This window comes from Trichechus manatus, unplaced genomic scaffold, assembly GCF_000243295.1.
Source record: "Trichechus manatus latirostris isolate Lorelei unplaced genomic scaffold, TriManLat1.0 scaffold00168, whole genome shotgun sequence".
Taxonomy (NCBI): domain Eukaryota; kingdom Metazoa; phylum Chordata; class Mammalia; order Sirenia; family Trichechidae; genus Trichechus; species Trichechus manatus.
Window position 1 is genome coordinate 3,432,605 of NW_004444104.1, and position 15,365 is coordinate 3,447,969.

The 15,365-nt window shown below is 43.3% G+C and overlaps 1 protein-coding gene across 2 annotated transcripts in view; it reads left to right on the top strand.

Moving 5' to 3' along the window:
• Window positions 1–15,365, top strand: part of LOC101344421 (phospholipid-transporting ATPase IB) — a 685,896-nt gene that overhangs the window by 635,821 nt on the left and 34,710 nt on the right. For both annotated transcript variants that reach the window (XM_023740920.1, XM_004386566.1), the window contains one exon: window positions 3,913–4,017. In XM_023740920.1, the coding sequence (XP_023596688.1) occupies window positions 3,913–4,017 (105 nt within the window). The remainder of the gene's footprint in view (window positions 1–3,912; window positions 4,018–15,365) is intronic.

Sequence of the window (15,365 nt, forward strand, 5' to 3'; positions counted from 1 at the left end):
CACTAATTAAGGCCATATTAGGTAGAGAGTCTTGAGGAAAGGATTTTAAATTGCTAACATCACCTCCACTTGCATGCTGAGTGCAGGAGATACAGAATCATCCCTGCGTTGCCATCCGTTGTTCTCAAAGAGTGATTACGTTCCAGGCCAGCTCATGGGAGCAAGCAGAGTGGAAATACAATTGCTGAGTAGATTTGGACACAGGTGGAATTTCATCTACTAAGGGCACACACAATACACGGTGCCTGGAGATGCTCAGAGTATTTCCCTCCGAGGTGATGAGATGAGCAAGTGGATGTGGCAGTGTCCCTGCAGTGGTCCACATTCTCTTTGTCCTTGGCCTAAGCTACCAGGTTCCCAGTGCCCCCGAACCCGGTGGTCCAGCCTTCCTACACACAGCCAGCTTCTTAGTGACACCCTCCACTCCCAATCCAGAAGATAACACTGGATGCTGTTCTAGAGGTGGGTGGCTCAGCTTGCTCTGTGTGTGTGCTGGGGTGGGGAGGAGGGAGGGAGGACGAGAGTGAAGTAAGGGGTACCCTGTACAAGCAAGAGAGCATTCTCATCCTTCAGGACTAGACAGACATGCCCTCCTGGTTCTATATGTCAGGAATGAATCTGAAGAGAGGTGGGCCATGCCACTCAGCTGGCTCATTATCGGTATAACTTCCTAAGCCTCTAAGATAAAAAGTCTAGTTTTGGACTGTCTTAGCCAGGATTCTCTAGAGAAACAAGAGCCAATTATATACATATAAAGTACAATATATATATATATACATAAAATACGTGTGTGTATATATATATACACACACACATATGTTTTATATATAACATATGTAAATTTAAAAAAAAAAAAAAAGTTGCCCTTGAGTTGATTTCAACTCATGGCAACCCCACGTGTATCAGAATAGAACTGTACTCCCTAGAGTTTTCAGTGGCTGATTTTTCGGAAGTAGATCGCCAGGCCTTTCTTCCAAGGAAGAAAAATAATATATAATGAATAAATAAAAAGAGAGTTTGATTGATTGATTCTAAGGAATTGGATCACATGACTGTGGGGGTCTGGCAAGTCCAAAATCCACAGGTCAGGCCACAGGCTGGAGATTCCATCAGTCTTGTGCTCTGAAATCCATAGGTCAAGTAATGGGAAGAGTGAAGAATGAGGGCGTTCTGGCAAGATGTCTGTTTATAGTCTCGAGGCAGAGCACACCCAAGGGAAACTATATTTTTGCTCTAAAGGCCTTCAACTGATTAGATGAGCCCTACCTATGTTATGTAGAGTTATCTCTTTACTTATGGCCAACTGCTTTAATCACATGTAAATACTTCGTAACAGAGTTTAGACTAGTGTTTGACCAGTTGGGCACCATAGCCTAACCAAGTTGAAACACAAAATTCACCATCAGAGAGGCCAAGCATATTTAAAATTGTAGAGCGGTGTAAATTTCAACATCCTTTTTGATTATGTCCTTTCCAACAAAATGTTGAATGTTTTCTCATTTATTGTTTAAATTCAAATTCCACGGTCTCTGCTTTGAACTGCAGCATTTTATCAGTCCTGGGAGTCTGGGGACACTGATGTAATTAAGGTATTATATGTGAAAACCCGTGTGCTTCAGTTCTCTTGCTGTCTTTGGGGAAAAGGAAGGCAGGCACATACCGTGTCTCAGTAGTAACACTCCATTATAGATTAACTCAGAGTGTCAGGGAATGACTATATTATCTTGACAGACCTCCATTCCTTCAAGTTGGAGAGTGGGGGGAAGATGTGATTCAACTAAAACAGTTCACGTTTCCAGAATATTCCCATTACACTGCTCTTATTTCCTTGCAGATATGCTCAGCTTTTGTTCTTGTTCTATCTTTGAGTCCTGATACCTAGCAGGATCCTCATGTGTATTTATATTGAAATGAAACTAATGCAAAGCTGTTCATAATAAGGAAACCCCCATGTGTAGCGATGCTGTGAGCCCTTTTCTGTATGTGATTTTGTCTCTTCCCGTATCTAACCCGTGACTCATTAAATGTCTTTTCTTCGTGTATTGTTTCCCACCAGTAGCTCTCTGTTTTGTCTGAATTTTATGAAGATCCTGAGATCAACCAATTATTTGAAAATTGTAAGGTGTTCATCTTCGTTTAATCAGGAAAAAAGGTGCAGGTAGCTCTTCCTACAGTTCAAGAAGAGGAATATGACCAGCACTAGGTTCAATTTTCTTTTCTTTATATTTTAATTTAATTTAATACAACACTAAACAAGGAGGAGGTAATCTTATATTTATTGCGATTGAGGAGCACATGTCTACATGGACCCAAATGTATATATCAATTCCTAACTAATACCATCAATTAGAATACTAATAGATGTTAGTATTAGAATTCCAACTCCAAATGGTTTGAACAGTAAGACATTCATTAACTCACTTCAAAATGTGTTGTTGTTGTTGCTAGGTGCCCTCAAGTCTATTGTGACTCATAGTGACCCTGTGTACAACAGAACAAAACACCGCCCTGTTCTGCGCCATCCTCACAATCATTGTTATGCTTGAACCCATTGTTGCAGCCACTGTGTCAATCCATCTCATTGAAGGTCTTCCGCTTTTTCTATGACCCTCTATCAAGCATGACGTTCTTCTCCAGGGAGTGGTCCTTCCTAATAACATGTCCAAAGTATGTGACACTAAGTCTCGCCATCCTTGCTTATAAGAAGCATTCTGGCTGTACTTCTTCCAAGACGATTTGTTTTTTCTTCTGGCAGCCAATGGTATATTTCAATATTCTTCGCCAGCACCATAGTTCAAAGGCATCAATTCTTCTTCAGTCTTCACTAGGTTCAAATTTGGTGGAAAGGCCAGCTGGCTTTTGTACTTCCTAAGTCGTTTTATGCTGTGGAGGTCCACTTGTGTAGACCCTAGTGGAAAACTGTTGCAAGAGAAAGATGGAGAAGCTATGCCTGGATATGTGGGTTGATGCCACATTTGAGGTCAAGGGTGTTACATAAAGAGCCTGAACTCTAGCATGCTGTATGAAGTCCATCCCCGCCATGGCAGGTTGCCCTTTTCACACTAGAAAGGGTGGGGAAAAACTGCTAACCCTTGGGCATTTCTGATCACAGTAAAAAACAAAAACAAAAAAACCACTGCCATCGAGTCGATTTGGACTCATAGTGACCCTGTAGGACAGAGTAGAACTGGCCTATAAGGTTTCCAAGGCTGTTAATTTTTATGGAAGCTGATTGCAACATCTGTTTCCTGTGGAGTGGCTGATGGATTTGAACTGCCAACTTTTCAGTTAGTAGCTGAGCGCTTAACCACCAGGATCCTCTGATCACAGTAAAGCGAAACCAAACCTGTTGCTGTTGAACTGCCCCATAGGGTTTCCAAGGAGTGGCTAGTGGATTCGAAACGCTGACCTTTCAGTTAGCAGCTGAGCTCTTAAACACTGTACCACCAGGGCCCCGATCACAGTAGGGGTTGGGAAATGTCCTCTGGGTTCAGGGTTCAAAGAACCTTTTGGGTTTCCAGGTCCCACGGTGAACAGCTTTAGAGACAAACCCATGAATATCCCTTGAACCCCCGTCTTTGGTCTGAATACCTGGGTTCCGGCAGGTCTGCCCCTCCAGCGTGAGGTCTCCCACACACCTCAGCCCCTGAGCCACATCTATAGTATTTTTTCTGGAGACAAGCAGCATTCTTTTGGGATGGGTGACTTCTGATATTTGTGAGGTCCAGGAGGCTTCCCGGGCTTCTGAAAATGAACCCTATGCCAAGTGCGGATTGTGGGTGCTCCGTTACATTCCAAGCCTCACCCTCAGACAGAGGGTGTCCAGTTGGGGTCTGAGAGGGTAGCAACCAGTGTTCACAGCTGTGTAAAGTTTATATGTTCTGTTCTTTTTGTCTCTTCCTTGTTATACAGGGCCAAGCACACCTGCAAAAAAACCTTGCTGGAGGAGGTGCAGGAACTGGAGACCAAGTCCAGAGTGATGGGGAAAGCCATGCTCCGGGATAGCAATGGAAAGAGGTAGGGCAGCCCCCTCCCAGGGTTGAAGAACACAAGTCCGCCCTACCCTTTACCAACTCTTCCTTCCCGTACTTCTCCTTCTCCTCTCCAGGATAGCAATAGAAAGAGGTAGGGCGGCCCCCTCCCAGGGTTGAAGAACACAAGTCTGCCCTACCGCTTCCCAAGTCTTCCTTCCCATACTTCTCCTTCTCTCAGTTCTCAGCAGAATCATGGAATGCTCAGTGTTAAGCCTTTTGGTTATTCTCTAAGAATGTGGTAATATTGAGATTTAAATCATGCTTGCCTGGTGATAGCATGATACATGACTTTCGGGGTCACTGGGCCTGCCCCCAGCTAACACTGGGGTTTATGTGGGGTCGGAACATCTACAAAACAGCCCACAGGCTCAAAGTAGAAATCAGAGCAATATTAACTTAAGATGAAAGGAAGATTGCAGGTTTAGCAGCATTATCAAAGAGGCATTTAAAAGCTAAACCTTCTGTGATCAGGCCCAATCAATATACTAAAGGGTGAGTATCTACCAGGAAGGCTTAGATAATGGCATAGTATTAATTATTCATGTAATCTTAGTACCGTCCACTTGGCCTGTACCTGATTTTTCCTTTCTTTTTGGTTTTGTTTTTAATGAATTGGTTTTTTCCTCAGAGGAATACAAGAGGCAGCTCCCTCTCCTTCTTACTCTTCATAGCATGTCAGCCTAACCTTTCTAACTTAATAGTTGTAAGCGTCCTTACAACTCTGACTCATTTAATTACACGTTAAAATGTTGTTGTTAGAGTGCATTTGATTAAATCCCTGCACTACCAAAGGAAATTTACCTGGGCCTGAGAACAATTTGCTATGTAATAAAGAACCATTGCTGCCTGAGAAATAGGAGGTGTCTGGCAAACTATGCGTGGAACTCTCGTCTCGGGGCTTCAGAGGAAATCTGTGGCTGCCTGCTAATAAAACAACAAATACTTCTAGAGACTCCTACTTTGTGTTTTGGTTTGTATTCTCTTTCCTTGTACTGTCCTTTATTGTGTTTATCAGAGACAAAGGCTTTTTTTTTTTTTTTTTTAAAGAGAATTCAAACATTTTGGGAGACAGGAGTATAGTTTCAAATAACCGTAGATACTTTAGGAGAGGGGCTGTGGAGTATGTAGTTGACATTGTGGTTCTGTGTATTTTTAGTTTTTATTTTTTCATGAGGGGTTCATCAAGCATTCGTTGTGGGCAGCCATTCTAGTCACTGTAGAAAATTAACAGCCAACAAGACAAAAATCACTATTGTCAATAAGCTTAAAATCACGACTACACGGGGGCAGGGGCTAGGCTTAGAACAAGTGGATATTTAACTCTTTCTCAAAGTAGCACGTGGTTAATGCTCTGAGCCAGGCTAGCCTGTCTCTTAGACGCTTTAGGCACCATCTAGATTTTCAAGGACCTACAAAATTCCTTGAGACCGGAAAAAAAAACAAAACATATTCTTAGGCTCCAAAATACTGGGGAAACCCTTGCCAATTGAAACTAATAAATGTTTAAAACTCTACCAAATACATATCAGTCTCAGTAAACGTTAAACTTAAGAAGCACAAGCAGCTTTATCATATTTGAAAACAATTTACAGACTGATACCTGAAGAATTCTCAAGTACACACAACGATCGCTATGAGATCATAGTCATTTCTAAGTGGAATGAGAATTTCAAAGCAAAATTCTGAAACTCTGTTCAGATATTTTACAGAAAAAAATACACATAATGTGGCGTGAGAATGCATTTTAATATGTTTGATGCGATGGGGGGCAGGGCCTTGTTCTGGCTGATGAAGTTCTTCAAACAGGGCTGGACATGGGGTAAGTAACATGGAGAACATTCCAATCCTGGAGGCCATCTGGCTGTAGAGATCAAAAAGGGCTGCAGGTTGGAGATCGGATTGAAAACAGGGCTTTGAGAATGTGAAGGACTTGCGTAGACAGAAGGGATGAGAGTATGGTTCAGGCAGTTGAAGCAGCGTATGCAAAAGCACAGGTCAGACTGGGTTCAGGGAGCAGCCATCATTCAGTTTGTAGGGCCATGCATGTGGCATTTCACAGGGAGCTTCAGCCTGAGTTTCAATTCTGTCTTATTAACTATGTGACCTTAGGCAAGGGATTTCATATATCTGGGATAGTCCCTTGACCTGTTATAGACATCTTGTTGTTGTTGTTAGTTGCCTTCGAGTTGGCCCCAACTCATGGCGACCCCATGCACAACAGAATGGAATGTTGCCCAATCCTGTGCCATCTTCCCAGTCACTGGTAAACTTGAGTCCATTGTTGGGGCCACTGTGTATTCTGAGAGCCTTCTGACCTAGGGGGCTCATCTTCCAGCCCGATATCCGACGGTTTTCTGTTGTGATCCACAGGGTTTTCACTGGCTAATTTTTGGAAGTGGATCACCAGGCCTTTCTTCTTAGTTTGTTTTAGACTGGAAGCTCTGCTGAAACCTGTTTACCATGGATGGCCCCACTGGTATTTGAAATAGTGGAGGCATAGCTTCCAGCAAAGCAGCAACATGCAAGCCACCAAACTAACAGACAAGTGGTGGTGTAGAAGACTGCTCATTATTCCATATAACTGGTTAGGGTTTATGAAACAATATGTACATCACAGCATATTGCCTGACCCATCACAGGAATGCAAAATGGTCAGCTGCTAATCTTCATTTGGCGGGAGAGTTATGGCATGTCAGGGCATCATGGGTCATAGCCTAGAGACAGAGCTATCTTTGCTTGTTGTTGATGAAAAGAATGTACGTAATAAAAACAAATTCACGTACGCTGTTCAGAATCACTTTTAAATCTTTAAATGGATGTCAGAAGATAATTAGAACTTAAATGTGGTTTCCTACCTTCTACAGTTGAAAATCTCTTTTCTGGTCACTTTGGGTATTTTACAACTTGATAGTTGCTGCAGTTGTGTGTGCCCATGTGTGTGGCTTGGCACACTCCTACTTATTTATCTCCTTTTCCCTCTAATCTCGGTGTCTTTGTTCATTCTGGATTCCTAGACAGCAGACAGACTGGGGACTCCATCCCTCCCATCCTCCTCAGCCCCCTCCCCACAATTTGCTTTTCTGCCTCCTAGTTGCTCCCAGGTTTTCTGGGTGGTCCATCTGCCAACTAGATAATGGTGGCTGCTCTCCACAAGAGAGGATTATGTCACGGTTGGCCTTCTGAGAGCTGCTCACAATTGTTCTTTTATCACCTTTGTTTGCTTCTTTCACACCTGCCTGAATTCCTGGGCCTCCCTGGTGCTGGTGAGGACATGGAGAGGGACAGCCAGAAGCAGCGTGTTCCATGGGGAGAGGCGAGGGGTTTCTTCAGCTCTGGGCTTCCTTCCAAAGATTGTAGAGACTCTCTCCTTGAGACACCCAGAGTGTTTCTGTCTCTTCTCCTATCTTCCTCATTCCCCACATCCATCCCATATTTCAGTCTACTCGTGTATCTCTCTGGCTGTCAGCCTGGCATCTACTAGAGGCTCCATAAATATTTGTTGACTGATCGGCTGGGAACACATGAGACCAATGAGGTGGTGGTGAGAAAAGGAAGGTGAGTCTGCATTATCAATCACACTGTCAATGCATTGTCGATTATCAATGCAGACCTCTGGTGTCCAGGGTGTTAGCTCAAAGTGGACGTGTCCATGGAGAGCTGTGGAGAGAGATACAGGTACTCATTGCCTTCAGGGAAGTTTATCTCATCTCTTAAGAATAGAGCTAACATAGAATTAAAGAAGGGCTGGGGGTGCGTGTGTCACTTACATTGTCCCACCCGTGCAAGGAGGACCCAGTAGGAAATAGCCCTCCCTACAGCCCAAGGCCTTCCTGCCTCCCGGTGCCTCCTTGCTCAGCTCCCAGGTGTCCTCAGCATCCCTAACCACCTGAAGGGCTACCAAGCTCAATTCTGAAAGGGTTCCTTGTTGCTGCTGTTGTTGTTGTTGTTAGTTGCCATCAAGTGGATTCTGACTCATGGTGACCCCCTGTGTGCAGAGTACAACCAGTCCATAGAGTTTTCAAGGCTGTGACCTTTCAGAAGCAGATTGCTGGGCCTTTCCTCCAAGGTACCTCTGGGTGGGGTCGAACTTGCGATGCTTTGGCTAGTGGTCGAGCACTTAACCATTTGTGCCGCCCAGGGATCACAAAAGTATTCCTTCACCCCGTTGCTGTGGAGTGATTCTGACTCACAGCGACCTATAGGACATAGTAGAACTGTCCCATAGTGTCTCCGAGGCTGTAATCTTTACGAAAGCAGATTGCCACATCTTTTTTGCATGGAGTGGCTAGTGGGTTCGAACCGCCCACCTTTTGGTTAGCAGCTGAGTGCTTAGCCACTGAGCCACCAGGACCCCTTAAAGGATTCCATAGGGCCCCTTAAAGGATATTCTACCACATAATAAAGCCCAGGTCCAAGTCACTGGCAGATATTCTAGCAGTTTTTTGTAGGAATGTACTTATAGGAAATAGAACAAAAAATCCTTATGCGTTAATTCGGAAAAGTTCTTTTGTGCCAAAGTTAAATTAAAATCGTGAAATGGTAGCTAGGGATTCTAAATTTCCCTCTTCCGTGTCCTTTATGATTTAATAAAATACTTTATCTTGACATTTTGTTGAACTTGTCTAAAGGCCAAACTTCCACACTATGTTGATTAAAAGTTAAGTTTTTATGAACATGCTTCTGAATTTTCTCATTAGTAAATCTTATCTTCCAGTATTAACCTGTGTTATTTATGCATAAATGAACTTGTTTTCATGACTTAAGTAAGACAAGCTGATTATAACGGTTGAGATCAGAGTACTAGATATTCAAAACATGTAATATAGTAAGGAAATGCTTAAGATAAATGGAGAGAAAAAAATTTTTTCTTGCTTTAGTTTGTTTACCTTGATCTATTGTTTGTATACCTTATAAACAGTACCCACTGCCGTTAAGTCGATTCCAACTCATAGGGTCGCTATAGGACAGAGTAAACTTCTCAATAGTGTTTCTAAGGCTGTAATCTTTACGGAGAGGAGCCCTGGTGGTGCAGTGGTTAAAGCGCTTGGCTGCTAACCGAAAGTTTGATAGTTCAAACCCACCAGCCACTCTCTGGGAGAAAGACATGGCAGTCTGCTTCCCTAAAGATTTACAGCCTTGGAAACCCGATGGGGCAGTTCTATATACTCTGTCCTGTAGCGTCATTATGAGTTGGAGTCGACTTGAGGGCAATGGGTTTGGTTTTTGGTTTGGAATCTTTCCAGGAGCAGATCACCAGGTCTTTCTCCTGCGGAACGGCTGGTGGGGTTGAACCACAGACCTTTCAGTTAACAGCCAAGCGCTTAACCACCGGGGCTGCTTTATAAATACTAGACACTAGTTAATATTTGAATTGGTTAGAATACCATTCCCTAGCCATCGTCCTCAGAAATCTTTACGAGGATGAAGCAGTGGATCCTACTGTTCTGTGTATAGAACAGATCATACTGTGCAAATGATTATTTTGTGCACATCTAAAAAATGATTTGCTAAATGGAGGAATTCCTTTTTCAGTGTTTTGGTAATAATTTTTCTCGGCTTTATTCCTAAAGCATAATTAATGCAAATTTTTCTCTTCTGGTAGAAGAAAAAACTACCCATGACCACTTACCTTACGAACATTATTTAAATAAATGCCTCAAATGCCAGGTAAGATGATGGAGCTACTTTTTTTTCCGTTAAATGTTTTTTTCTTCTTTGGGGTTGGGGGTGTTCTATAATTTTTCAGGTATTGTAGCAAGCAAGACAAAAAGTTAACATATTTGTTGAAAATATCTAGTTTCTGAGTTATAGATAACAACGAAACCCTTGTTTTTATTCTAGATCTTCTTTCTCTCTGTTCATTCCCAACTGCTGGGAGTGGGGGTGGGGGCAGGGTGGGCCTTGGGTGAATTTTCTCCAGTTTCCATGTCAGGCAGAGCTGAGAACTGCTCTTGCGTGTCGCCAGCAAGGCTGTGGGATTTTCTTTCACCTAAGTGCTTTCCCTTAGTATAACTTGCTCTGTATCTTTGGTAAAAGTAGCCCTGTGATTGGATCGTCTTATCTCCCCTTTGGTTTGTGTTGTCGGGAACACAGCTGCCTGGGCTCTGTGACGGCTGAGGCTGGCATGCAGGAGGTCTTCCAGACAGACAGCCAGCCCCTTGGGGACCCAGGAGGGGGATCTGATTCAGTCCTGCCTGTGCATGGCAGCCTTGTGCGCTGTGGGCTCCTGGTTCCAGCGTCGGAGGCTGGTGTTCTGGAAATCCTAATTGAGGGTCGTTGGCTGAGAATATGGGATGGAGCCTAAAACCCGTCAAGATTCTCACAGGAACCAAGGACTATCCCGCTGCTTCTGGCAGTGCTCTTCCGCAGGTCTCTTGAAAACTAATTATATTAAAAACAAAAACTCAACTAAAAAATCCCCATTATGCTTTGATCTTTAAGCAGAAGTCCTTTGAGCTTTAAAATACTGTCTGAAAATCTATTTGCTATTGTCACACCTCTGAAGTCAACATTTGTACCACTGCAGAGTCAAAGATAAGCACAAACAAGCTTAAAATATGAGAAATGCTGGATTTATTGCACATTAGTTCTCAATTTACTTTCCATATTATTTTCCACTTTATATCGTTGCAGGATATATTGGCAATGTGTGTCTCAGCCTTCCTTTTGTTTCCCTCCCCACGCCTTCCCACACTTTTTTCCTGAAATGTCTACTGGTGTTTTATTAGCTAACAGGATAGAAAATGATGACATCATTTGAGCTCACCTGTCCGGGCCAGATGCATGTGTCTGCTCCCCTCACCTGGTTAAGATTTACCTCATCTCCAGCTGCGTTCGCTGCATTATTGTGTCATGATGCAGTGGAAAGAGCCCAGGCTTTGGAGACAAACAGATTCAAGTAGTGATCCAAGCCCTGCCACTCACCAGCTGTGTGACCTTGGGTGGGTGATTTGCCTTCTCTGAACTTGAAACTTCTCATCATAAATTTGCTCTGAGGTTTAAATGAAATAATACATATTAAACCTGTAGCACATGTAAGCGTTTAGAAAGTGTTAACACCCATCTGGTCCCCTAACTGAAAAGCTGAGGAACAATTAAATCTCACTGAGCATTTTAACATGTGTGGGTTTTTCCCAGAGCACATAGCTTTTTTCTGAGAGAGGCTGCGAACACAGCAGACTCTCTGGTTTGCTTTATCTGGGTACAGAACCGAGGTCCACTAATCTGGGGTAAAAGACAGAGGTCCATCTGAGCCCCAGGTACATCAGAGTAGACTTGGCCGAGCCAGAGATGGCCAAGCTAGAGGGTGGATTGGAGGAGGTTGCTGGGGGACTTGCCCAAAATCCTGAGAGTTTCCCAAGTCGGCCTTTGACTTACTACTTCAACCAACTCCTCCTTACAAAGGAGAGTGTGTCTCCAGCCCAGACCTGTCCCTCAGCTTCCAGATTTTCCTGCTGAGCCACCCTGCCTGGATGTCCATCTTAAATGCAGTATATCCAAATCCAGAACTCACATCTTCCCCTCAGGATCAGCCTGTCCCTTCCAGGTTCTTTGCTCCCAGGAGTGAGGTAACTGTTTCCAATCACTGAGACTCACTCTTGGCACCATCTTTGTTCCTTCTTTGTCTTTCCATCCAGCTGGCTGCCAGGTCTTCTGAGTGTTCTTGTAAATGGGCCCACCTTCCCATTCCCTCTGTGATTTCTTACTCATGCAGTGATCCTCACTGGTCCCCTGACTGTGGTGCCTCTCCGTCTTCCCTCCACCCTCTACCCAGCTGTAAGCATGTATGTTTCTAAGGCACAGCCCAGCCATGCCACTTTCTGGTCTAAAACCTTTGATGGCTTCCCTTGACCCACTGAATTAAGAAGACCTCTCACTGTCACCTTCGTGCTCACAATGAATTTTTCTGTTCTTCTTTGTGCTTGTGTGAATCTCAACCCCTTGCCTGCACCAAGCTTCCACTCACCAAGCCTGGCCATGCTCATCTCTGGCTGATGCTGTGCCCTGGCCTTTTTCTGTCAGCTGGTGGGATACAGTTGTGTCCCTACTGTGTCCTAGCCCCAGGGTGAGCACCAGGTGCCCAGGACTAATGAGACAGACCCTTGTCCTGGAGGGGCATGCAGCCCTGAGGACAAATGTGCTTTATGAACTACAAATATCCACTTCCTACACACTACCTCGTAGTACTCGGTTGTGGGTTTTTCTCCAATCTGAAAAAGTAGCCCTGGTGGCACAACTGTTTAGTGCTTGGCTGCTAGAGCCCGGTGGTGCAGTGGTTAAAGCACGCATCTGCTAACAAAAAGGGCAGCTGTTCAAAGCCACCAGTTGCTCCGTAAGAGAAAGATGTGGCAGTCTGCTTCTGTAAAGATCGCAGCCTTGCAAACCCTATGGAATAGTTCTACCATGTCCTGTAGGGTCGCTATGAGTCAGAATCGACTCAGTGGCAATGGATTTGGTTTGGTTTTATGATAATGTTAAGTAGCTCTGGTGGCGCAACAGTTAAGCACTCAGCTGCCAACCAAAAGTCTGCTGTTCAAACCTTCCCAATGGCTCCAAGAGAGAAAGACCTGGCCATCTGCTCCCGTAAAGATTACAGCCTACAATACCCTCCTCTGTCACATGGGGTCGCTATGAGCTGGAATTGACTGGACGGCACACAACAACAATAACATAACAATGTCAGCCTGGGCCTCCCTTAACACACTCATTTAAAATTTTTTTTTATTATTATTATGGAACTATTTAAGCATACACAATAGTAGAGACACTAACCCAGTGAAGTCCCATGTACTCATTGCCTAGATTTAGCAGTTATCACGACTTTGCCATGATTGCTTCATCTATCCCCCTTTTCCCTTTGCCAAAGCATTTAAAGTAAATCCCAGACATCACATCATTTTATCCTTACAGACTTCAGTATGTATCTCTAAGTATGGTATTATATATTGCTAGTGTGTATGTTATAAAACCAAAAACCAAACCCATTGCTGCCCAGTCAATTCCGACCCATAGCGACCCTAGAGGACAGAGTAGAACTGCACGATAGGGTTTCCAAGGAGTAGCTGGTGGATCTGAACTGCCAACCTTTTGGTTAGCAGCTGTATCACTGAACCACCATGCCACCAGGGCTTCATGTATGTTATAATACCTAACTATTAAATTTGTTTGTATATATGTGTGTGTGTGTGTGTGTGTGTGTGTGTATGTATAATAACTAGAGTGCCCATTATGATGTCTAATAAAATGAACAATAGTTCCTAGGTATCCCTGTAATATTGTTAGCTGCTGTTGAGTTGGCTCTGACTCGTGGTGACCCCACGCACAACAGAACAAAATGCTGCCTGGTCCTGCACCATCCCCATGATGGGTTGCATGTGACCCCCCACAGGGTTTTCATTTGGCTGATTTTCTGAAGTAGATTGTCAGGCCTTTCTTCCTCATCTGTCTTAGTCTGGAAGCTCCACTGAACACACCAGCCTTCACAGACAGGTGGGTGGTGGCTATGTATGAGGTTCATTGGCCTGGAATCGAACTGGGTCTCCCGCATGGAAGGTGAGAGTTCTACCTCTGAACCACCACTGCCTCCATTTTATCTAATACCTGGTCATAATCAGATTTTCTTAATTGCCTCAAAAATGTCTTTTCAGAGTTGGTTTGTTTGTATTAAGATCTAAGCAGGGTCCACACATAACAGTTTTTGTGCTTTTCCAGGCTATTTTTTTAGACTCCGCCTCCCTTTTTTAGCATAACGCTTACCACCATGTGCTGCAAGTGCATGTTTCCTCCTGGACAGAAAAGGAAACCAAGTCTCAGACAGGTGACATCACCTGCCCAGTGTCACCCAACTAAAGACAGTGGGCACCAGGACCTTCTAACTCCAGGCCTCTTTGCACGAAGCCAAAACCTTGACAGCTGACCAAATGCTTCCATTTCCAATTTCATTTGGTGAAAGCACCTGGAAAGACACGGTTCACACGGACACCTGAGCGGGTCTGGTGAAGATGCTGCAGAAAAAGGTAGAAGCCTGCTGATTTGGTAAAGTAGTGTGCAGAACTCTGCGGAAGCTAGGAGACCGTTGTTTCATGTTGTCAGCTTTTAGATCTCTAGATGGAGAAGAATATGGGGTAAATAAACCCTCCCCCGAGAACCTGAGCAATCTGACTTCAGAGCAAATAAACTCACAAGAGTTAACAAAGGCTGTTAACTATTTTATTAGAATTCAGAAAAGAGCAGCCTTATTGTGAAAGATGATTCCCAACCAGAATCACCAAATTGATTAAATGTATTCCATCTTAGGTAAGGTAGAAGCTTGGGTAAGGCCTGAAGCCCACAAACATTTTAGTTTAGACAACAGCTTCTTAGAAGAACAATGGGAGAGTCAATACTCCCAAGACTGGTTAAGTCTCTACTCCTGCTCAGAACAGGTGAGGAAACGTGCATTAGTGGAACAAAGGGAACAAAGGAAGTCAATGGTCCAGGAAATTGCAGAAAGGCTGACTGGATTACCCAAATGGGGATTTCTGGTGACTGTTTGCCTCCTGGGTACAGGAAGGAGAGGATGAGGAAAATAAACTCTTAAGGAAGCAAAGCACACAATTAGCATTTAGTTAGTGTCTAAATTGCCTGTGTCAACTACGAATAATTGATTCTGTGTTATTCTCAGTCAAACACCAAGTGCCTTTTCTTTTTTTTTTTGCTATGGACTGATGTTTAATAATTAAAAAAAAAGAAAAGAGGCTTTGATAAGTTCCCTTTGCCCTTTACTATGAATCAAGAAAAGGACTTCTTGTTCACCTTTACCTGTATTCTAATCTAACCAGGAATTTAGCTACTGCTCACTGCTGTAAAAAATAAATTGCAGCATCTTTATGGAATGCCTGGAGAGGACTAGAAAGAGTGATTTTTTTTTTTTAAAGGGAGATGAGGAAGCTGGTGTAGAGAAGAGAGTGTGTCAGTCAGTGGTATGTTTGCCATGCGTTCTCAGTCTGCATTTCCAGGATGACTTGAAAAAATTCATGTTTTGAATTAGGACTTAAGATAGTTGAATGTCAACTTTATCTGCCAGCAAGATTCCTTTTCAGAGATCATATTTACTTGTGAAATTAATGTCAGTAACAAACTCATTAGTGCTGATGGTTCATTGCATCCTTTGTAACATAGCAATGAAATATTTTAATTTTTTTTTTTGAAGTTTGGTTTTATTTAATCCACTTGAGCCACAAGTAGAAACATTTGAAGGTAGATTTTAAAAATTTAAAAAAAAGAAAAAAAGATTTTTGCATTGTATAGGTCCTATAATTTGAATAGTGATGTTAGGCATTCCAGGCAGGG